This window comes from Macadamia integrifolia, unplaced genomic scaffold (assembly GCF_013358625.1).
Source record: "Macadamia integrifolia cultivar HAES 741 unplaced genomic scaffold, SCU_Mint_v3 scaffold949, whole genome shotgun sequence".
Lineage (NCBI taxonomy): Eukaryota > Viridiplantae > Streptophyta > Magnoliopsida > Proteales > Proteaceae > Macadamia > Macadamia integrifolia.
This window is the reverse complement of record NW_024870593.1, coordinates 94,190-119,157: the sequence shown is the minus strand read 5'-3', so window position 1 is coordinate 119,157 and position 24,968 is coordinate 94,190. Positions and strand designations below refer to the sequence as shown.

Below are 24,968 nucleotides of genomic sequence, written 5' to 3'. Positions count from 1 at the left end.
CTGTACAAAGACTAGTTACCAAAAAAAAAAAAAAAGAACTATACCAAGACTAACACTAACCTTAGAATTCAATGTGATGGAATTTCGTCCCTATTGGTTAATAGCAACTCAATCTAGTCATTTTTTACTTTTCGTAGCCGGATCCCCTCCCCTACAAGTAACCATCACAACCCCATATTGGAAACCAACAATAAATATCAACAGATTAAGTGCAAACAGGTAGTTATTCATTACAAACCTTCACAAAGTTTGAGATTTTTTGTTTCCTTTCAAATTATTTCTTCTTTATTTGGTAAAATTGTCTCCCTTACTATTGTATGTGTTATTTTTTTTTGGGGGGGGGGGTGTGGAGAGAGGACTTGATTTAGTAAATGACTTAAAATGTTAGAGAGAGAGAGAGAGAGAGAGAGAGAGTCACACCCCAATTCCAGTAAGCCCAACTTATCATTAGGAATACCAGCGGTGTGAGTAAGAGACTTACCGATCCTACCAACCTACCAAGATCTCTAATAGCAGTACCTTAACATTCACAATCTCACAACACGAACCAAAACAATAGCAGTGTAATCAAAGTATAATAGCGGAATCATAATTAAAATGGGGAATAATATAAATAATATTATATAATCATAACCAAGTTATTCGTTTACAAACATCCACGACTTATAAATAATAAGCCCAAAATATACAATTCACCAGTTCGGCATCAAAATAATCAAGAGAGATCCATACAACTCAAGGTGCCTCGTAAGCACAGTAGTCATAGGCACAGTCCTTATCATACTTTTCAGCTTCTAGCATCCACCAATCACCTACTCCATAGTCAAGCCCCGATGAGGTTGAGTCACTACCCAATGACACTACTGTACATGCATCATTATCTAAAAAAGTGGCATATATATGGGGTGAACTTCCAACTTGCTTAGTGAGGGGTGGGGTTCATGCACAACCAAGCACAAGCATTCACATATATAATATTCTATGATGACATGAATACAGGAATTAAACACATAGTCCATGATGTGAATGATGCAATCCATTTGTTTATTAATCCACCTAACAATACAACTAAGTCTAGTTAATGCTACTATGACACATTAGGCTATATCCCTAGGCCTAGCACTTGCACTTAAATCACCCAGTGATACAAACCCTAGTCGTGATTAGGAGCCTGCCGGTCTCGGAATGTGACCATCAATCACCTAGCAAACCCTGATAACCCCCTCTTGGCAATCACGACACCGAAATTACCATCGACCACACTGGACAAGTTCCCGCTTTCGGTAACAATCACATCGTACTGCAGTGTGGCATTCTGAAAAGGTTCATCGAACATACCACCATTAGTTTATCTAACACCTTACCCCTGTTGGCAAGAGGACGTAGCATGAGAATATCATCTAACCACAATATCCTACATGCCTTGTATAATAATACAATTAGTATGGACTATGCAACATCGGAATTACCATCGGCCACGAAGTGGGTCCATTTCCTAATATAGTCACAGGGTACACGATACCGGAATACCATCGGGCACAAAGTGTAACCCATGATTATATACCTATTCTAGCATACAAAGGAGTTGAGTATGGACTACGTAACACCAGAAGTACCATCGGCCAAGAAGCGTATCTATTTCTAAATACAGTCTCAGAGTACATGATACGAGAATTACTATCGGCCACAAAGTGTAATCCGCGACTATATCTAATCTAATGCACATATTCAATGCATGAATGCAATAACCATATGGCAATCATGATACTGGAACCACCTCGGCCACACCGGATCCTGTCTCACAAAATAATAAATGCAACATCCATAAGGCAATCACGGTATCGGAACCACCTCGGCCATACCGGATTCGGTCTCACAACATACATCTCATATCAATTACAATTCCAACAACAATATATTATACAATAATATAACATATTATGGAATATCATAATCATTTAAGCAATTAAATAATCATTTGAAAATCCTAACACATGTGAGCAATTCTAAAATAATTAAACATTCCGAAAACAAAAGTCAACCATCCCTCACCGTAGTTGTGTTCTGTCAAATGGTGTTCCAAGTGTGTCAACCGGTTGTTTCACTCGCTATCGGTCTCGGGATACGTGTGCATTTTTGTCCTAGGCACAATGGTAACCGAACACCAATACGTGTTGGGAACATCAAAAGGGACCCACAGGTGTTACCCCCAAAGGGTGCAGGTACTGTCAAACTTTGACAGTCTAGGGTGTCACCAGATTCACCTCACCGGAAACATGTGAATTCCACTGGATGCATCAGTGGTGAATCCGGTGGCACTGGTAGAGAGCTTCTAAGAGTGTTCCTGTTCATCGAAAATAACCCATCGGATTCAAGCCCAGGTATTTCCAATGAACACACGGAAATGTGCCCACGGGTTTGGGGCTTTCTGGCTCGGGCCCAATCGACGGGATGTGTTCCATGGAGTTTGTAGAGGGTGTTCCTACCTCCATTTTAATATAAAGAAATCTCAATTCCATCGGGCCATTAGAGAGATACTACGATCGAAATCCTAGATGGTCATTTGGTCACAAATGTTGCTAGAGTTCACCGGACTTGGTTTGAGCTCGGCAATCATATCGGGAAGTGAAATGATCATTCCTTGAGCTTAAGAAGGTGCTGGTTTCATAATTCACCTCTTGCCCAACTTAGTTAGATCAAAATGAAGAGTGAGAGTGAGAGTGGTAGGAGATGTAAGACCTATCTCTGACAAGATTCCAGCAAGGGTGCGTGTAGCCAGGAGCAAAGGTGAGCCTCCCTCCTCTTCTTCTTCTTCTTCTTCTTCTTCTTCTTCTTCTTCTTCTTCTTCTTCTTGTTCTCCTCCCTTTCCTTCCTTTCTCTCCTTTCCTTTCCCTCTCCCACGATTTGGACAATGAGAAGTGAGAAATGAAACTCACTTCTCACTTATACAGTAAGTCACTCACTAAAGTCCGTTTGGTTGGTCCCCATTCGGTCAAAGTGAGTTAAACCGGCATTCGGAACATGCGGGCCCACCTCCTTAGATTCATATGGAGTATAAGTCACGAGGAAGGTGTGAGAAAGTACAAGGATTCACAAGCATCAGAACCAATTCAGCAACTTGTTAGGCCTTTAGATTCACCCCATCAAATCCAAGCCTAGGCTGTTTTCGGTGGTCAAGGCAGTGTTGTGCCTTGATTGCCTGCTATCCTCAAATAGTTCTTGCATGAGTGGTTACCCTAGGCTATGTGTATGGTTCTCTGGAAATTTTGGTATGTGTCGAGATTTGGGTGCAGGGTGTCGGGTCACTTACCTTCTGAGGTTGGAAGGCTTGAATCCCCTCCAGTTGGATTGGCAAGCAATGCACGAGCAAGTGAGGTCATCTCTCCCCCTTTTATAATGGGCTACCGTGAGCCAAAACTCGGTGGTATTTTTCACTTCCGGTCCGAGGACTAGCACAACAATTCAAATTAAACTGGGTTAGGGCACGAGAATAATAGAGAGAGAGAGAGAGAGAGAGAGAGAGAGAGAGAGAGAGAGAGAGAGAGAGAGAGAGAGAGAGAGAGAGAGAGAGAGAGAGAGAGAGAGAGAGAGAGAGAGAGAGTTTAAAATTGATGGAAGGAAATTTTTTTAGTTTTTTAATTTAGTTATTTCAATTAATTTCAACTGTTTGAGATTGTGAGTTGATATTGACCAAAAATCTTTGCATCAATTTTTTATCTTAATAATTAATATCTGATATTTGAACTGCTTCATTAAAATTGAGATTAGGGTCAAGACTTGTGTTTTGCCCCAATCTTTGAGACCAAGAGGTATTCTTGAAGGATTTGGTTTCTTAGATATGAAGTAATATTCCAAACAAATGTAGTGTATTCAATTCAAAAATGCTATATAGGTCTCAATTAATAAGGATTTGTAAAATGATATCATATATGTCAGGTATATCCATATGTTACTATTTTGGGGAAAATGTTGTCCGTTTGAAAGCTTGAATTAAATAATTTCAGGTCCATTTTAAGTCAAATAACCATACACTCAGATGAGGCTGCCTTCTTCTTCTTCTTCTTCTTCTTTTTCTTCTTCTTTTCTTAAACAAATGTGAATCAAGTGATTCACCCATACAAAAGGAAAGCTCAAAGTTTGAAATAAGAGAACATTCTAATTACCATATATATGGGAATATGCACATATTCAAGTCAATTACATATTTTCTACAAAAATTTCTAATCCATTCCATTCAAAATCCTAAAACAACCATCACAACCATCCCGACCATCCTAACAATGATTTCTAAGTATTTTTTACAACCATCACAACCAACACAACAACAACAATACATGAAACAACTTGACCAAAAAGCTTTGTTGTTCCATTGAATTTCTCCAACCGTCTCAATCTTATCTTCACACTGCTCATCTCATCCTTCCACTATTGAAAATCATGAGGATTGAGGTTGTTTGATGTGCACTTATGATTGATGACACATTCACGGGATCACACCAGGCAAAGAATCCACATTTCTCCTCTTTGATAATCTTTGGACAGCTGTAGTACAATTCGTTGGGGTTATTTGAGGACTCTGATACCTTTATTGCAGCTCTTTTATGACATTTGCGTATAATGTTAACGTACTTCAGTCCGTCGACTTGGCTCATGGAAGTTGCACTAGAAGTACACATCTTATCTGCAATACCAATAAGTTCAAAATCAAATAATGACAATCATTATAGATATATGATCAAGTATTCTTACACAATGAAACCAATTGACTTATATAACTACAAAAATGTTAACGCAATTGAACAAATACCATTTGTGACTATCCAAGTCATGATCTATTTTTGATATATTGTCAGACTAAGAAAAAACCCTATTCTATTTCACAATGAACAGATAAAGATGGACATAACTGTATATCTCCAAGACAATTAAGGCAGCAAAATGGTATCATTATGGACCGTGACCAAACATGGAGATGGGTTGACCATGTAGATCAAGATTTTACCCAAAAAGGCCTTCAGTTGCATAAAACTGATGAAGTAGATAAAGGCTCATGTTTTGGTCTACCAACATATATATCATAGTAAAGCTTCTATTGAAATATTCATACAGACCAAACCAAGAAGTTTCCCAGTCCAACCTCTCCAAAGGGCAAAAGGGCCTCTTCAGTTTAGTTGTTAGGAAAATGGGAAAGAGAAGTGAACAATAGGGAAGTAAAGTGAAATTTTCTTCCTTTTTGAGTCATTTGCTAAAGAGAAGTGAAGTGGAATTAATTTAACAGAGACGTTTGATTGGATATAAAATTGATATGAAAGTTTTAACTCTACTTTACTATCCTTACTAATACCAAGCCTTTGTTTTTGACTTGTAATTCAAACCATTATGGTAAAAGCTAGTATAGCTCCACATCGGATTCAACTTCTCTGCCTTGTTCAAGGCCTTCTAGCTAGACAAATTAAACCTAGGTTGTCTCAATCTTAGTATATAATTAGACCTAGACACTAAATCTTTGACTACTAGTTTAATATATTCCCAAGCATAATGTAGAGTTGTTGCTCTGCTTTTGAGGATTCTCAGAACCAGGGGAGAACGAAGGATTAATAGACCTATAAAATATGGACGATGTTGAATCTGGGTACCTCAAACTACATCAGTGATGAATTGGGCAGGTGCAAGGAGAACCATTTGGTGTTAAATTTTGCCTCAGACATTTGAGGAGAGAAGAACAAGAAGAAATGCCCAAAAACCATCGAGAGAATCAAAGAGAAATAAGAGACAAAACCCTAGATTCATTCCTCAAATAGAAAAGGCGTGAGATCAAAAAAATTACGATTGAGGGTTCACTTACAAACCTCCGTTGGAGGAAAGCAAATGCTCACTGGAGATGTTTGGCTCTCTTCTCTACCTGAGATTGCTGAGATTTACAGCAGGTTGGGGAGTCCATGTCGCATAGAACTCTCAAACCTAAATCCAACGGTTATTTTAGGATATGTAAAATATAAAAAGGTATAATGGTTCTATCATATTAAGTTGATTTTCCACTAAATGGTAATACGTTTTGTTTAAAGCTAACAACATACTAACATCTTAAATGCCAAGGGAGGAGATGTAATTCCTTCAAATCTTTAGTTCCACGTGTAATTTCTACATAGTACAGGAAAAGGAATGTAATTTCACCCACCCCCCACCCAACAAAAAAAAAAAAAAAAGCTCATTAACATCATTGAATATACCTCTAGAGTATCTTATTAAGTAGATTTTCCACTAAATGCTAATACGTTTTGTTTAAAGCTAACAGCATTATTACACTTTAAATGCCAAAGGAAGGGGTGTAAATCCGTCAAACCGCCTTTAGATCTACGTGTAATTTTGGCAAACTTAAGAAAAAAGATGTAATTTTCCCAAAAAAAAAAAAAAAAGAAAAGAAAAGAAAAGAAAAGAAAAAGGGTAACTGGATGAGTATCGGTGCCGTTAAAAAGAAAATATATTCTAGTGTTTTTTTCTTGCTTTGTTGGAACAAATATTAGGTATATGAGAAACACTTCTCCAACAGAGAATCGATAATACCAAAAGGCGGTAAAACAAATTCTTCACTTAAGTAGATCAGGGGTATTGATGGACATTGCCATCAGAACATAACAATTGACTCAAAACATAAACCTCAAAAACAGTTTTAATCTCTGGAATCGCATAGACTCGTCGATCTGTGAAACTCCATTGTTCTTCAAATTGCGTCGTTGAAGTCTTTACAAGAAAAAAAAAAACAAAAAGACAAAAAAAAACCTGCATCATTGAAGGGCTCTGCAGTATGAACTTTGAACTTCACACTCCATTTTGAAGACCTAACCTCTGAAGACCTCGATCGCTGAAGAATTACATTTAAGGGTCTCTCCTCTTGGCAGGAACTCCACACTCCATCGTTCTCTTTCCTCTTGGCAAGCACTGGTAACCATAGTTCTCTTTCCTCTGAAGTACATGTTGCATGCCACTGAGAAGTGAAACAACTCTCATGATATCTCCAGTCATGCCCTGGGATAAAAGAATCTCAGCCACAACAATGGGGTTTTCGTTCACAAGGTGCCGCGTCCTTCAAATCACTCTGTACCGTTTCAATTGAAGGTAACAGTCGCTGTCTGCAAGGAGGGTTGAACCGCAATTTCAGGTATTTTTACTGTATATCATCAATTTTCTCTCTTGAATCTCCCAAATTGATGGCCAATTCCAATTTGATAGATGGTTGGATGTTGAAACGTTATGGGAACCCATATACTGGGCTGCAAAACCTTGTGCGATTTATCTGTTGAACCCTGGTTCTTGAAACCCCTTGCAAACCCAAGTATTTGCTGCAGATTCTTCAAACCCGGTGCGAAACCCTGGTTCATGAAATCCTGTGCCAAATGGAGTGTTGGCTGATCTGGGTTTAAAATCAAAATTTGTTTGAACCTCTCATATGTTGAAGAATCGATGGCAATTTGAGTATTTTTTATTTTTTATTATTTTTTTTTAAAGTTCTGAATTTTAACATGAACCATTCAGAAGCCAGCATGAAATTATCAGGAATTTGGGATTAACTCGTCAGGTTGTCTTTGGTATAGCTATTGGGAGGGGAACGAGAAGAATACCATCTACAAGGGTTTAATGTTATGCTGTACCATCTATTGAGGGAGTTTCTGATTACAGTACTCCTGCTCATTTGATCTGGAAGTCTGAAACACTGAATTTTCAGAATTCATGTTTAGTGAAGTCCTTGAATATGTCTAATTTAACATTTACAGAAGCTATTACCCTCTGTTTCTTATAATAATTAATCAAATATTCTATGCAACATGTAGAGCTATATGGAGTGCCCCTCTCATCTCTAATTCCCTATTCTAGCCCTGTACAAAGACAATACTGTTTACATTGATACAACTCCATGAACTTTGTCTAATGGCTGAAGAAACTAAAGGGTTTTGGATCTTTAACTGTAGCTTTGCCTGCAACTACCACCATTAGTGTATGGTCTGAAATTCTTGAAGAATACAAATTGATGCTTTTGAGCTTGTGGCACATTCTGGTCTCAGTTATTACCTTCCCACTGGTTGCACCAAGAAAGATGTGCTGTATGTTGTAAATGACAGAAACACATTCAGAGTGAGATAAGAGATTCCAATCCAAAAAATTTCTTTAAGATAATCTTTAATCTGTGCATTTAATTTTAATTTGATTTATTATACACAGGATGGTTTGATTCTAATCCAATAGAAGTCAGAACAAATCCATAAATTTGACACTGTTTTAATTTGATTTACTATACATGGTTTAATTTGGGTATTGATCTGTTATTTGGATATTCTCAACAGTAATCAAGGTATGGCATTTTATGTAATTTGGTAAAAACAGAAGAGAAAAATGCTTCTGTTAGTATGGCATTCCGTACATGTTTCTGTTTTCTGTAACAACAGAAACAAAATTTTTCCAGGTTTACCATACAACATTTGGTCTCACAGAAATACTCCAAAATCTAGAAAAACAGAGAAAACTGATTCTGCCTCAGAACCAGTTTTTTGAAATAGAAACGTTTCCATACAGACCCTTAAGAGTCCAAGTGATGCATGTAAATTTTAATTAATGAGTCAATCATCACTTCGTGCTGAACAGTAAATGCTCCACGCACGGAAGACTGTCAGATTCCACGTCGACTGCAGTACTGGGGACTCAAAAACCACTGCTTCTGTTTTGATGGAAGCTCCCATGGACAACGTCTATGAGTCTGTTTGAGGACTTATTTTGGAAATAGTTTTAACCAATAAACCACGGATGACTGCAGCTTATCACAGAAGAACGGAAGACCGTGAACAGCAAGGTCACTTGGTTTTCCAAGTCAAACCATCTAGTTTCTAGGGTTTATCCATTTTTTTTTTTCTTGTGGATATCAACATCAATATTATATAAAAATAATACATTTAAGCTCAAATAATCTTTACCTTCATGAAAAACTTTTTTTCCTCTTGATTTGCCTTTGAAGTTCTTATATCACGAACAATCGTAGCTACCCATGGTAGACTGTAAAAAACAACTCTTCATCATCATCCATCATGCCATTTTGACCAGCTTAGATTCCACCTCAGTGACTTGGGTTCTATCTTTCTTTAAGCACATGAACAAACAAGTTAGAACATCCAAACACATAATATAGGGTTTTCATATCCAAAACACAATCATTACAAAACCTTTTGGGTTCAACACGTATCTCAACCATGGTGGCCAATAGTGAGATTCTCCAACAGCTCAAAAACTCTTATAAAAGTGAAGCTGATGCAAAAATTGACATCGTCGTTAAATGTGTCTATACTCATACGAGCAAGTTTCTATTGACTGACTTTGGCTTTTGATAATGGCAAGAGTCCCATGCAATCTGGGGATTCTTTCAACCCCATCCTATAGGACCCATCTCATGGTGCTCTGCCACCACCACCAGATGGGGTTGGTCGATATGATGATTATGGAGCTGAAAGCGGAGCGAAATTGAACATCCTCAATTTTTATGTGGACAAAAATCCAGAGCAGTACCTTGCTTGGGCTCACAGTATGGAGATCTTTTTCAATGGTACGGGTTATTTGAAGCCAAAAAGATCCATTTGTAGAGGCTGAGCTGAAAGGGACAACTCCAGTCTAGGTGGATCAAGTATGAACAATAGAATCAAACTTGAGGCATTGGGTTAGTCGCTACTTGGGCTGAGATTGGGTGAAGCCATGAACCAAAGATTCTTACTTACCAACTGCAAGCAATGTATGTACCTTAGGGTTGCACATTTGAGGTAGGACATCTTGACAGTTGAGGACTATGTCGCCAGGTTTTATTATTTAACCACCAGATCTGATTTCGAGTTGGGATGAAGAGGTGTTGGTGGCACAGTTCTCCCATGGTTTGCACCCTTAGATCAGTGCTATACAAGCATCCATTTTACTACCTACAATGGAGGATGCTGTATGGGTGGCATAATGGGTAGAAGAAAGTCTAAAGAGGCCATACACCCGACAGACTTTTACAGATACTTTTCCTCGGTGTAGCAGTTCTAATCAACAACAGTCTTCGCCCCAGAAAATGTCATTCAACAAACCATAGCTAGCGATTTATTTATGGGCTAAACCGCCTAACTGACCATATTCTCCACCTTGGCATGATTTCAACATGGCATCTTCACGACCTAACCGCCCATATTCTCCCCCTTTGTGTGGTTCTGACAAACATCCTGTGATGCCAAAAGCTGCCATTCAGTGTTTTACATGCAAATGATACAAACATATCAGTTGTCAATGTCCTGAACATTTGGTAGCTTATATTGATAAGGATTTTTTTCTATATTATGAATAGAGCACCTCGGTTTTGAGATAGTTGATTTAGAGGCATAGCACGGGTGTAGTCAATGGCAATGACAGTAACGTGGAGTGACACCCTTGTAATGTTCTTTGTCCTATTTTGACAACTCACAAGGTCATTGAGGGTTAAGATTGGTGCTGCAGTAGTATCTTCCAAACCTGTGTGAAGTGCAATGACCAATTATGTAGGATAGCTCATTTGTTAGCTTATATTGTTAGGGACTCGGTTTTGAGACAGTTGATTTAGAGGCATTGCGCGGGTGAAGTCAACGGCAATGACAGATTGATAGAGATGTGGAGAAACACCCTTGTTATCTTCTTTGTCCTATTTTGACCACCACAAGGTCATTGAGGGTGAAGATTGGTGCCGCAACAGTATTTTTCAGACCCGTGTGAAGTACAATGATTATTATGTAGCATGATTCATTGATTGAGGTAGTTGCACTAATGTTGGTTCTAAAGACATTGTTCGTAAGCGGGGATTGTAAACGGAAAGGTACGTTGTTGAAGAACACTAACTCCAAGATTACTGATAAGTGTTCGCTCACCTACTCTATTGGTGGATTCAAGGATAAAGTACAATGTGGTACAATAGGGAGATTAGACTTGAATATTGAATAAGAATGACTGAGTTGAAAAGAAAGGTTTGAGTTGCTTGCTGTGATGAATGTGTTTCCCTCCCCCATTCTTCTTCTTCTTCATTAGTTTTTTTCCCCCTTCTCTATTGCATAACTGCTTCATTCATCCTGTTCTGCAACTGGCGGTGATATCAATTCCCAGGTTTGTTTCGAACCATCCAGTGAGAAGTAGGTTGAGTCTGAAACTTGGGGCTTAACCTCTCCTCCCTAGGGCATCTCAGATCCTAGATCCTAGATCCCTGCCTCCAATCAACTCCTCAGATCCTAGGTCCCTGCCCCCAACTAACTCCTCTTTTCATGGGATATTAGTCTGAAACCAGATCTGCTGTTCCTTCTACCACCCGACCAAGTTTCAGATTATTTGTTTTACCTCTATATTTGAGTGTTGAGCTTGCAACTGGCTGCTTTCAGGACGACCGTAGGTTAGGTTAAACCCCTAAATTTTCAGCTCCGTTGGATCCCTCCGGAAGGAGTTCGATAACTCAGGTCAAGCTATGTTTTTCTGCCATGGGTCTTGGTTGGAGGTAAGGGATGACTGCTTCTCTCCATGATTTGAGTTTCTCATTGTTTTAAAAGCTTAATATCCATTTGAAACTCCCGTTTAATCCCTCTGTCCTTATTTTATCTTAGTTCTTAAGTTTACAACAAACAACAACCGCCAAAACCTTATCCCAACTTAATGGGGTCGCCTACATGGAGATTCCAAGCTAGGATGAGCCATGGTTTAAAGTATCTCTGATACCGATACGATACCCTCCGATATGTATCTTAAATTTAGCTGACCGATACGATACACACCGATACGATACATTGAATTTTTAAAATCCTTTCGTATCACTATATATCCTATGATACATACCGATATGCATCAATACACCACTGATACACATCGATACGAAACGATACGATATGCACCGATACGATTCTATGGAAAATATAAAATCGAAGTGGAATGTATGTTTGGTATGTATCGGTATGTATCGATCGATACGTATCGGTGAGTATCAATCGGTACATATCGGTGAGTATCGGTATGTACTGATACAGTGCGCTACGGTCATATAATGGCCATGATGGTAATTTTTCAGAAAACACGATTTTTTGAGGGGTTTTTGTTCCAAAGTTGTTGCTAGCCATATTTCTCTCAAACTAAAGTAGAAATCAAGGTTGAAAACAAGAATTTTACATTTATGGGACAACTACAAACCTTGAATTCTTAGTGCGATACCCTCAATTTAATGTTTATGCATAATACACGTTATCAATAGCTTTTTTTTTACAAATTCTTTATGCAAAAGTGTTTAAAAAAATGTTTCCTATCTATTATGTGTTTATCTTTAGCGTATCTTAGCGTATCTCCGATAGGATACGATACACTCCGATACGTATCTTAATTTTGGCCGACCGATACGGCGACCGATATCGATACTTTAATCCTTGGGATGAGCGCAAGGATCCATGCAAAAATATTGACGTTATGACTACATCTCTTTTTCTTATGTCTTGAGGGCCAATAAATTACAGAACTGCAACTACCCCTTGTAGGTTGATATATTTACAGAATTGCCACTGTTAACATATTTTGGGTTTGGGTGGGCCCATAAGCGAACTGAATTGGGTTTTTGAACCCGGCTTCCGCATCAATCCCCTATTTTCTTAAGCATAATTATAGGAGATGGTTGGATTATATCCGACGGGCTAGCCTATTTGGCTACCCTTTTACAATAATAAAGTAACCACATCATTCTCCTGAAGATTCTGTTCTTATTCTCCTCCCAAAAATTTTAAATGGCATCTTTCAAGGTATTGAAGTGCACAGGAGTTATAGGCTGTTTAATGAACAGACAATTGCCAAAAACATAGTGAGCCTTGGATACTATGGAAGATCCAAGTCACTCCAAAGCGGCTGATGAAATGGGCCCAAACTGCCCTTGTAACATTGGGATGTTCCAACAATTAAGAAAAGCTGATGAATTTACTGATGAAATTTGCAGAGGGAATTCAGAAAGATGAGAGTTTCTTTAGAAGCAATCTACTTACTAGTATTAAAGGCTGTTACTTCTTGAATAATAAAATGAGGTTCATAATCCAATGCAAGTCCACTTTCACAGGGTTGCCAGAGGGGTGGACTGGTGTTGGTATTTGTTGAAGTGTCTCGATTTGGGGGTCCATGGATGTCCATGGACCTTGCACCATGGGATCATGTCTAAGTACTTATCTAGTTTATGTTTTATCTTTCCTCCTGTAATTAGACTTTTTTTTTTGGTGAATCCTGTAATTAGACTTGTTAGGCTTAGTAAAGTGTTTTAGTCCTAGTTTACTTTGTTTGGAATAGGTCTTTGACTCTTAGTAGACTTAATTACTAAGAGTCGGTTTTCATTGTTATAATAAAGCTTGGATAGGATACGTAAGACTTGATAGAGTTTGGTTACACTTTTCAGATTTAGAGTCTATCTAGGAGTCTTTGGTTTTTCTCTTTAAATACTTCAGTACCCAATGATGGGACAGTGAATTGAATACTAAACTGAAATGCGGTTTTTTTCTCTGCATGCGTGTGTGAATGTGTGGTTCCTCTTCCCCCTGCAACTCCGGGACTCTTCTCAGAATCCTTCCTTTAACCTAACTGGCCCTGCACCACTTTCTTCTTCAAGCTCCAGTGCCTATGGTCGCTGCTGCTGCTCTGGTGGCTGTGTCTTCTTCTCTCCTGCCCCTTCCTCTGTTTCTTTCTTCGTTCTCCTTCTTCCTCCTCCACCTCTGTTTTGAGTTCTGCGGATAAGTATTGGAGTTTCTAGTATAAACTATATTACACTGTATCGACCTTATTGGGTCTTATCGACTGATACAATGCAATACACACTGATACTTAAAATTCTTGATGGATGCCCAATATTCTTGTGGAGCCTATGATCCCAAGGAATCACATTTTTTTCGCATGATGGCATCTCTATACAGGATACTGAGTCGATCATTGTAAGGAACTAGGAAATAGTTTGTCCCATTCCCCTATATGTGCTTTTCTGTGCCAGGATTGTGGATTCAGTGAGTAGTTGCTAATTGTGCTGTCCAGAAAGGTCAATTTTCACTTGGTGTGGTTATTTTGATGCTTTTGATTGCTCCTTATCATCCCTTATCATTCATTGTATCCTGGTGAAGGGGTTTTAGCTCTAGAGGTGCATCTTTTGGAACCTGATTCCATTCTTTTTATGTTAGCTGGCAACCTGGCATTGAAAGAAAATAATTGCCATAGCTTTCATAGCAAGAATTGCTCAATGCTGAGCTCTTGTATCATTTTCTGGGCTTCTATATTGTTAAGATATGTACAGCTGGCCTGCATCCTGTGGTACTTATGTGTTAGCGACTAGTCGTGTTTGGGGGTTTGCCCCCAACGTGATATTCTTTTAGTTTCCTTATTGGTTTATGACTTGAGATGTACTCTGATTAGTTCTACCTAGACTCTGTCTGCTTTAACTAAACATTATTAAGGGTAGCCTGTCCACGATAGCAATAGGTTGAATCTATCATAGTTCAGCGTTTCTCCATTCTCTGTCTCTTGGTTTGCCTCTTCTTCTTCACAGGTTCTGGTTGAGTTTTTGCTGCATGGCATTAAAGCCGTGAATAATAAGAAGGGAAAAAAAAAAAAATTCCGATGCTGTACCTTTTATTGTTTTCTAGTCCTCGTACTGGTTTTTCATCCCCCTTAGTTTTCTGAAGTTCGCTGATGCTATCATTTTTCTAATGGCGTATTTGAAAGCAGCTGCTTTAAACCTTGTGAGGATCTGCTGCTACTGCTAATGTTGATTGAAGAAGAAGAAGACCTGCGATAAAGCTGCTACTGCTGTCTTGCTCCAAGTGAGATCCTTTTTCTGGGTGATTCGTTATCTACTGCTACTGTTGAATATCGATTTGCTTCGTGCTGGTGTTTTTTATTTCTTGTATTGAATCGATTGCTAACGGTTTCATTCCTTAGTAGCGGATGTGCTGAGGTAAATCGAACTGCTAAGAATTCCGATTCTGGTTTCTTCCCGATCTGCTGCTATTTTCTCTTCTTTTTTTTTTTTTTTTCTGGCGGAAACTATTTTCTGTTGTTGGCGTCAATCAGTCCAAATGCATTTTATCTGGTTCCTTTTCTCAGGGAGATTCATACCCTGGATCCCTGCTCCCAATCGGTTCATCTGTTGTGGGTTACAACTCAGGTTCAGATCTGGTTTTCCTTCCATTGCCAGGTCCAGGTTGCAGAAATTCTTCCCAGCTTGTGTGTTGTTTATACGGCCTATTTTTGGGAGGATTCACTAGGCCTGAGGGTTGGGAAGTTATTCCTAAACCCTGGTTTGAATGGTCCTTAGGCGGGATAACTCTCCTTCCCACAAGTGGACTTCTGCTGGAATTTCCCGTTGAGAGGTTGAAGAAGATCGACCACATATATGATATCCTCCACATGATTTGTTTATTTTCTTATGAGCAAGAGAACTCGGGGTTTTCATGCCCAGCTGTGTCTGGGCGTGGGCAATGGGGATGGGCAGAGTTCATTCTCCCTTATCTTATTTTATCTTTCAGTTTCCAAAATACCCTTCCTTCTTTACATGCTTACCCCTTTGCCTTAACCGTAACTTTGCTTCTAAGTTTGTCCTTGGACAATAAATATTAATTCCTTTTTTTTCCTTTGACTCACTTAGACTACCTAACAACTCCTTGAAATTTCTGGTTTATTACCAAAATTGCCATCACTTCTTGTATTTGGATTTTAATTGTTTGAGTGGACCCACAAGTGATCCAAAATGGGTTTTTGGAACCCTGCATCATCAGTTTGGGATTTACAATTTTTGAAGATTGGCACTTGCATGGAGATTAATTTTTTATTGGAGCATATTATCGGTGGCTGCTCTTGATTGGAGATTTATTAATATATATATATATATATATATACACACACTCCAGTTGGAGGGGAATTAGACATATCAGAGGAGACGTCGATGACAAGACAACATATCACTACATTGTGGCTAGATGTCCCTTTATGTGGATGCATATTTCTATTTCTATTTACTTATGTGTAGCTTTTTTTATTTTGTTGTATTTTTATTTATATAGTGTCCAAACTATTGTGCATTAATGTTGTAAGGGAGTTATTAGGAAGTTATTGCTGGAGAAGCAGTTGTTAGGGAGTAGTTATTGCTGGAAAAGTAGTTCTTAGGGAGATATTCCCCCCCCCCCCCTCTTTTTTTTTCCCCTCATTTTGGGTTTTGGGTTTTAAAAGCCTGTATTTAGACAATCAATGGAGGAATGAAGAACTAATTGAAAAAGGAACTGCTCCCCTCTTGCATTGTATGTCTCTCTTTCCCCCTCAATTTCTCTTCTTCTACTTTTCTTTTCCCCTACTCCTCCCTCTGTTTTCTCTCTTTCCCCTTTTTCTCCTATGAGATATGTCCTGTCCCTTTTATTTAGTTGTCTTTTTCTCTCCTAGTCTTTCTACCGGTCTCAATTTTCCCACTTTAACTTTAAATTGTAGCGTCAAAAACACAATGGGGATTCATCAATTAACAGCAAGGAGCAGCAGAACAACAAAGGAAGATTTATTCTAGGTTTCCCCAAACATGTCCTGCATCAGGGAGTGTTAAGATATGTACTGCTGTCTTGCAGCACTTTAAGTATTAGCGGTCAGTCATGTTTGGGGTTTTGTCCCTAACGTGATATTCTTGTTTTTAGTTTCGTTATTGGTTTATGACTTGAGTTGTACTCTGAGTACAAGTTCTACACTTAGACTCTATTTGCCGTAACTAAACATTATAAATAAAGGTAGTTTGTCCACGATAGTAATTGGTTGAATCTATCGTGGTTCAGCATATCTCCATTGTCTCTCTGTTTCCCTGTCTCTCTTGGTTTGCTTCTTCTTCTTCACAGGTTCTGGCAGAGGTTTTGTTACATATATCCAATGAGTCTAGAGGAGTGGGTATATCTTCAGTGTGAGAGTAATGGAATAGGTTTTCTATTTGGCAGTTTTGTATAGGCTTCAGTCTGTACAAAAAGGATCAGAGAAAAAAAAACATATCTGTTCAATGCAATACGTTACTGATCATATTAAGGTTGCTGGGTTTCTCCCATTCTTCTTTCCAGTGCAATCTTCTACGGATTTTTCTTTTAGAGTGCTGTGTAAGTGAGGACCAGGAGGTCTGATATTCTTTGTGGGCTGCATAGGAGTGGCAATGGGTGGCCCAGCCCATGTTTGGGCTATGACCTGTCCACTGGTCTGGCCAGAGCCTAGTTGCAACTTGCAAGACTAGTGGAGTTAAGGCCGGGTCCAGGCCCGGTTATTCCAGACCGATATGTAAAATGATATATTGTTTACATACCATGTATGTATGCAATTTTTCATGTACTAACTTCATAGTATAATATGCATATGTCCGTGCTATTGTATTGCAAGGAAAAAGGTCCCCACACTGGGTGCTTAACATACAGCCTATCACAGTGCTTTTTTTATTCATTCCTCCCTGACCATTGTGGGTATTCTACTGGCGATGTGATCCCGCATTCTGCCATTAGTGTGGCGTGAGAATTTTTTCCTACGGTGGCAGGTGGGGAACCATCCCACTAAATTGCATGTGCTGATTTACATATAATGTATTACAGTACTTATAAACTACATCTTTAGGAATAAAATAAATATTTTTATGTTTTGCATGTGGTTTGAACGGAACCTCTCATTTAAGTAGAAAAAACAATTAGCATAAGACAATTTAGTCAGAGAATCTATTGGGAAATAGATGTGAGATATATACTATTCATGGGAGCTTGATTGTCTGAACCCAAAAAAAGAAAAAAAAAAAAAAAAAAGAAAAAAGAAAAAAAGGATGGTAGGCTCAGTGATTGGGGCTGGCCTGGGCTTGAGTATTATGCCCGGCCCGGCCTGGCCTGGCCTGGCCTGGCTTGACATATTGCCACCCCTAGGACTGTCTCTGTTCTTGGGCACTTGGTCTTGTGCTTGGGCTTGGACAGTTCCTTGATTTACCCTTAGCTCCTGGCTTTTCTTCAATGGTCAAGCTGTTTGAATTTTGCCTCTTGGCTTTCCTCGTTGATTAAGCCTGTTTTTGTGATCAGTGGCCCCCTGCATTGTCTCATTTTCTGCTTTGGTTGTGGCTTTCTTTTGTACATACACACAAGAGAAAAAAAGAAAAAAGAAAAGAAAAAGCTGGGTATAGTGTTATGTGAGTAATACTATGATAATGTACTCCTTTTGGTTTCTGTTTTAATATATTTTCCATTCACCCAAAAAAAAAAAAATTGTACTCCTTTGGTCTAGTTGTTGCAATTCTGAACTGAGAATGAAGTGAATCTGTGCAGTTTTTTTATTTTTGTTTTCTCTCCTGCTGGTCTCTCTGTTTAGTTTCTCCCTCTTATGGATTTCAGTTCTTTTCCTTTCTCCCTCATTCTTATTTTTGTGTGTTATTGTTGATTTAGGTGTAATTATTTATTAAAATCCATAGGAAAATGGATCCATCTGTAGGGTTTATCTCCTCATATTCTTCAAATTCTGATCTTCTTGAGTTTTTTCTATTATCTGCTTACTCATTTAACAGCAGGCAGCAGCCTTTTGTAAAATACTGAATCCCCATCTTCTTTAAAACACAAGCCCGGATTCTGCATTTGTTTTTTGGTGTTCCTGTCTGTATATAAGTGTTATAATTTTGCCAGTCTTTATGGTCTTCATTTTCCTTTTCTTCATTCATTGGTTCATTCTTCTTCTTCTTCTGCTTTTACCTTTCTTATAGTTACTGAGGCAGTGTTTACACCAAAATTCCAAGTACACTATTTCTGTTTAGCTTTCTAAGCCTAAGGCGCTACTTTGAAGGCCCAGAAACTTTACCCAAGAGCTTTTCATCTTCCGCAACCCCCCCCCCCCCCCATCCCTTAAATGTATGGGTAATTGCTTCTAAGAGAATTGGTTATGTTCATGTCATATTTCCGTTTTGTTAGGCTCAACTTCAAACCTCTAGTTACAAGAACTTTGGATTTCATTGGGAAATTAATTATTCTTGTTTTGGACTCTTTAGTTTATCAAGAACACGGGGGTAAACCCTAATTTAATGTTACTGAGCCTTCAGGAGTCCTTTAGTGGCTCTTTGAGAATGACATCTGGTTCCTTCTGAGCACCAGATATCAGCCTGCTTCTTTGTTCTTTGCAATCTTATTTAGAAATTACGCTTAGTAGTCCTTTTGTTGCCTTGAGTTTACTTCTAAATTTATTTCTTTATTCTTAGGATGGGATAATTGTGCCAAAGCTTTCAACATCATGTTGAAACCTGGAACACTGTCAAGTTGAGTTTTCTCAACCCAGGCGTACTATCAGATATTTGAATTTTCTGAAATCAGATGCTGTAATTTTCATAATTTATCTGCTGTGTGGCCTCCATATTATCAGAAAATTATGGGAATAAAGTGGTGCTAGTCCAATAGGGCTCTTGACACTTAAAGATCTTGGAGTGCCAATTATGGGCTAACTGCTCCTTGGATAGATATGCCGTATTATTGTTTGTAAAAAGTATACAGTAACTATGTATCCAATAATAATAATAATAAGGGGTGAACCCGGTGTACGAGGCTCCCGCTACTGCTGAGTCTGTGGAGTCATTATGTACCAGGCTTACCCCAGCTTCACGGAGAGGCTGTTTCCCATAAACTTTTTTGAATTTCATGTTAAGCACAATTTTTTTGGCCTGTGACCTGAGTCTGCTGGTCTACGAGGGTCAACTTGCTGAACCAATAGCACCATAAGTGCATTGGCATGTTTGACAAATACATTTTATCCTCAATCATCCAGTTAAGCAGCCCCGGTCAATTTTAAAACCCCACCCAACCCCTCACACAAAAAAAAAAAAAAAAAAAAAAAAAACCTGCAGAAATGTCTTGCCTTTGACCAGCTTAAAAATTTGAAATAAACCAAGCTGCCAAGGAGGCTGCATCTGTGGGAAAACTTGTCTGACTGTTCATGTAGGTCCTGGCTTAAACAAGCTTGTCTGTTTAAATTCATTTTATACCTCTATGATTATCATTTACAATGCTAAACAATAATTTTGAAGCATCAGTTTAATTGAATGTTTGCTGCATAAAAAAGTAAAGCCTCTTTTCAGTGTTTATTTGTGTTCAGCTAGTTGTTGATTTCATGATGATGTTTGCTAATATTGCCGAATCTGCTTTTGTAGATCTAATAATGGAATGTGGGAGCCCCGATGTGGGCAATGACGAGGAAGAGCATAATTGTTTGGATGCAAGTGAAGGAAACCATGATGATGTTTTAGCAGATGTGGAGAATAAAAATGGTGATGCTGTTAGTAAAGCAAGAGAGGAGGATGTTATGAAATCCAATGAAAATAATGATCTTTGTCCGTGTATTGGCATGGAGTTTGAATCCCAAGATGATGCATATGCATTCTATAATAGATATGCAATTGAGATGGGATTCAGTGCTCGTAAAAGTTCAACTCGTAAATCGCAGCGTACTAGTGAGATCATAGGTCGTTGTTTCTGTTGTTCGCTTCAAGGTTACCGAAATACTAGTTCTATAAGACCTGAAGACAGGAAAAAGATACGACAAGAAACAAGAACAGGTTGCAAGGCAATGATGTCAATAAGAAGGAAAAAGGGTGGTAGATGGGTTGTGAGTCAAGTTGTGAAGGAGCATAACCATGCTTTGACTTCTCCAAGCAAAAGGCACAAACTCCGTTCACATCGAAAAATAATTGAATGGGAAGTACTTGAAAACATGCGTTCAGAGGGAGTTGGGACAAACCTTTTGATGAATTTTCTGGCTCTTGAAAATGGAGGAAGTTGTAATGCTAGCTTAACTATTAGAGATGTAAGGAATTCCTTAAGTACAAGAAGAACAAAAGAACTTCGCAAAGGTCATATTGCAACGATACTTGATTACCTTGAACGACAGCAAATGGACAATCCATCATTCTTCCATTCAATTCAAGTTGATTCAGACGGTCAAGTAACAAACATTTTTTGGGCTGATGCCAGATCCAGGCTGGACTACTACTACTTTGGGGATGTAGTATGTTTTGACCATACATATGGGATAGACAGGTATGGAATTCCATTTGTCCCAATTGTGGGCATTAATCAGCATTATCAGACAGTTGTATTAGGCGGTGTGTTACTTTTTGATGAAACAGAGGAATCATTTGCATGGGTTCTTGCTACATTGGTGAAGGCGATGGGTGGTCAGCAGCCGACAATAATTCTCACAGCTGAAGAATCAGCCATTGGTGGAGCAGTAGAACATATGTTGCCAGGTACACGTCATCGGTTTTGTTTATGGAATATCATGCGCAATGCCACCAAAATGTTACCACATACATTTAATGCGCGTGCTGGGTTTGCTCGTGATTTCAGCAATTGCTTATACCAAGGTGAGACGGTCGAAGAGTTTCAGTCCAATTGGGAAATCATGCTTCAGAGATACGACTTAAGGAGCAATCAGTGGGTAATGAAATTGTATGAAAATCGAGAAAGGTGGGCACCAATTTATACACGTGATGTCTTTTGTGCACCCATGTATACCATTCAGTGTATTGAAGGCATAAATGCCTACTTTGATGGGTACCTAAAGAGGCATACACCTTTATTCGAGTTTCTAAAGCAGTATGATAGGGCTGTCCTAGCTCACAGAGAGGCAGAAAATGATGAAGACTTCGAAAACAACCAGAAGAAGCCAGTTCTGAGGTTTGGAATGAGTATTGAAGAAGAGGTAGCTAAAGTTTACACTAGAACAATTTTACAGAAGTTTCAAGATGAGTTAGTTCAAGCTCTTAATTACCGTCATGAAAAAATTGTGGAGAATGGGACAAAGTTTACCTATTGTGTGTGGAAGAGAGAATATGAACAAGCAAGGCATACCATTGTATTTGATAGTTCCAACAACAGTGTTCAATGTAGTTGTCAGCTGTTTGAATTTGCAGGCTACTTGTGTAGGCATATATTGAAGATATTTGTAGTTATGGATGTTCAAAATATTCCATCTCAGTACATACTAAAAAGGTGGACACGAGAAGCAAAGTCTGGGCCTTTAGTGGCCAACCACGTTGAGGAAATACAAGCCAATTGTGAGGACAACATGTCACTTAGATATCATATTCTTTACCGCCAAGCAAACAATATTGCTGCAAAGGCTTCCAGGACCAATGAAGTGTACAAGGTGGCAATAGATTTTTTACATGCTACATTAAAAGAAGTTGAAGGTGCATTGAACAATTTATCAATCAGTTCCAGAGAGCTAATCAAAGAAGTTGAAAGCACATATAATGATAAAGGCAATCATGGAAACTTAGGAAATTGTCTTGGTGGCCAGAATGCATTGCTCAAGCCACCTACTACAAAGCAGAAGGGGCGACCAGGAAGAAAGAAATCTTCAGGTAAACAGTCCAATGACAAAACTAACCCTAAAGCTAACATGCAGGTAACTGAACGTTCTGTGCAACAAATCAGTTTGGTAGGTGAGGAGAGTGCAATACAGCGTAGAAACACAAAAGTTGGTAAGGCATTGACATTATCAATACTGGACATTGGTGTCTGTTTATACGTTTCAACCTTTTATTTTCTTTATGTTTTCTTAATATAGGACAAAATGTGGAAACCTCAGTTATAGTAACCAATGACCATCTTGAGAGTTCCATACAAGCAACAGACGTGTTGAGTGGCCATCAAACCAGGAATTTGGTCAGGTATTGGTTTGTAAAATCTAGTGGCTAACAAACTCTAATGTAAATCTGCAGATATAAATGTAGCTAACTGTTGATCCTTGCCAGCCCATATATCTTTCCAGGTAGTGGTAGCCAGACGTACAGTCCATGTACAAGTAATCTTGATTATGATCCTTCTAGTCAGGTATGACATTGGTAATGCTACATTGCCACTTACTTTTCTGTACCACTTAAACATTAAGTCAAGATATTAAACTTTGCAGGCCTCCTATATGGCTGCTGTGCAACAATCTCCAGTTGTTATGGTTGGCCATCAACTTCGTCGTTTGAATGAGGTATTAGCATTGAGAAGGTTTACCTACTTTCAGGAATCTGTATGTGTGTGTGTGTGTGTGGTTTTTTTTTTTTTTGGGTGGGTGGGAGGTGAGTGGAGGTGTACAATAGAGGGAAGGCAGGCAAATATTGCACAAGGTGAATGTGGGACTTGATCCCAAGTTTGCGCAATGACAGGCCATAAACTTTATCAGCTGAGTCCATTGGCACCTAGTAGTTCAGGTTGTTAATTAGTGGTCATTTTACATGAGAACGCATCTCGATTTATGGCTATTTCAGGAGTCCTCGGTGGCTTCACAGCAGAGGCAACCATTGGTAATTCCTCGCCATGATGACATTGCATGTAATGGTTTTTATGCACAACAGCATAGTGCTGCCTCATTCATTGGGCATCACCAGTTTGGTCAGGTAGGTAGCAATTATCCGACTAATTATTTCATATGGTGTATGTTTTCACCTTTTCTGTTTGCTTAACATCCACTTCCTGCATATTTATAGGGAGCTGTACCTGCTTTTGTATTGAATCCGCATCAACTCCATGGCATTAGCAGTATTGATCTCAATGACCCTAGTCAGGTATTATTTATTCCAGAGTTAGTAAGGCCAAGTTGCAAAACATGGTCTCCTAGTGTCTCAGATGGAAGGTGCATGGAGAGGCGCACACCTGAGTGAAGTGAGGTGTGGGCAAGGCACATAGATTACACCTCACCTCATGCCTCAGGCGTGTATAATGTAGAGAAAATTCTAATGCATCCTTAAAATGGAAAGTAGAAGACCCATAAAAAAAACCAACCTCAATTGTCCAATTGGTGTACCAATGCTGGCATGATTTTATTGTTATGATTTTGAGTTATGCTTCCCCTTATACAATGCTAAAGCAGTTTTGGAACTTTGTGCTTTTCCCCCCACTGTTCTCATACTGCAACACATCTAAGAAGTATCTTAGAGGCAATTGCTTGGTGCAATGATAAGATATTTGGATTGCCAGCGTAAACGAGCTCATGTCTGTGGGTGGCCACTTCATGAAAAATTGCTGAAGGTTGGGACTGACTCCAGTCCACCCTCCCCAGACCTTGTGGAAATAGGACTTGCACTAGATAACAGCCCTTTTACCCGATTTCTTGGCTCAAAAATATGCGGAACCCACATTTGGCAGACACCCGTCTAACAGTCCTAAGCTGTGTTGCAGAGTCGAGGAAAAAATTAGTGTTTATTTAGCTGGTGAATTTGGCAAATTCTACTACCCACCACATGGAAAACTTGCATATGTTTCCATGTGATAAAGAGCCCACACCTATATGAACAGTCAAATAGAGGAGCTTGCCTAGGAAAGAAATTTATGTGAGTATATGGCCCTACAGAGTTCATTGAAGTCAATATTTCATCTCTTCAATTTTGTAGAAGGGGGATGGGAGACCAATGTGATCTATGGAAGAAGCACTTGTTGCCTCTGATACCAGATAATGTGACCGATGTGCTTCAGTATGTTTGGGAGAACCTCGAGGACATGATGCGGGACAACATATTATATATGAATTCTACATCAAGTGGTTTTGGGTTGTGATCGTGAGAAGGAAAGCTTTGAGTGGATTCAAGGTTAACATTTTTGGATCTGTTGAGCTTAGTCCATGAGGTATGAGTACCTCGACTCTTCTTCGACAACATTGTTGTACAGGTAATTATACTCTCCAGTACCCCCTGGGACAACCCTCTTGTTGTATAAATGAGCTGTGTGGGGTATGTAAAACCATCCTCTGTAATTAGGTAATGGTGTGTAAGTTTAGGAAGTGTAGTACCTAATGATTAATATAATAGTGATAGTGGGCTGGAGTTGGTGTTGAATGCATGTGTTAGCCAGATGAGCGATACCTCTTAATTTGTATCATATTTGTAAAATATTATCATGATCTCTCTCTCTCTCTACTATTTTATTTTTTCA

General features: G+C 38.9%; 1 protein-coding gene and 1 long non-coding RNA gene across 7 annotated transcripts; one reads left to right on the top strand and one right to left on the bottom strand.

Moving 5' to 3' along the window:
* Positions 1 to 4,136: 4,136 nt before the first annotated feature.
* On the bottom strand, positions 4,137 to 5,983 carry LOC122070579. Its single transcript, XR_006137856.1, has 2 exons — positions 5,850 to 5,983; positions 4,137 to 4,681 (listed from the first exon to the last, which is right to left on the bottom strand). It is a non-coding gene; the product is annotated as an uncharacterized LOC122070579 (long non-coding RNA).
* Positions 5,984 to 6,622: 639 nt separating this feature from the next.
* On the top strand, positions 6,623 to 24,968 carry LOC122070581 (protein FAR1-RELATED SEQUENCE 5-like). 6 transcript variants are annotated; one of them, XM_042634770.1, is made up of 9 exons: positions 6,627 to 7,159; positions 14,752 to 14,846; positions 20,195 to 22,528; positions 22,615 to 22,717; positions 22,802 to 22,880; positions 22,960 to 23,031; positions 23,309 to 23,437; positions 23,528 to 23,605; positions 24,431 to 24,968. In XM_042634770.1, exons 3-9 carry the CDS (start codon positions 20,203 to 20,205, stop codon positions 24,452 to 24,454), a joined length of 2,811 nt encoding a protein of 936 aa, XP_042490704.1. In that variant the 5' UTR covers positions 6,627 to 7,159; positions 14,752 to 14,846; positions 20,195 to 20,202; the 3' UTR covers positions 24,455 to 24,968. The 6 variants fall into 6 exon arrangements, 4 of the variants coding, with proteins under 4 accessions (XP_042490706.1, XP_042490705.1, XP_042490704.1 ...); XM_042634772.1 differs by lacking the exon at positions 14,752 to 14,846 and having other exon boundaries at positions 6,626 to 7,159; positions 20,195 to 22,408; XM_042634769.1 differs by lacking the exon at positions 14,752 to 14,846 and having other exon boundaries at positions 6,628 to 7,159.

Bases quoted from the DNA above. Each gene is read 5' to 3' on its own strand.
- LOC122070581 (XM_042634770.1), top strand. From the start codon at position 20,203: ATGGAATGTGGGAGCCCCGATGTGGGCAATGACGAGGAAGAGCATAAT. The intron at 22,529-22,614 runs GTAAGGCATTGA...TTCTTAATATAG, and splicing joins GCGTAGAAACACAAAAGTTG to GACAAAATGTGGAAACCTCA. The intron at 22,718-22,801 runs GTATTGGTTTGT...GATCCTTGCCAG, and splicing joins CAAACCAGGAATTTGGTCAG to CCCATATATCTTTCCAGGTA.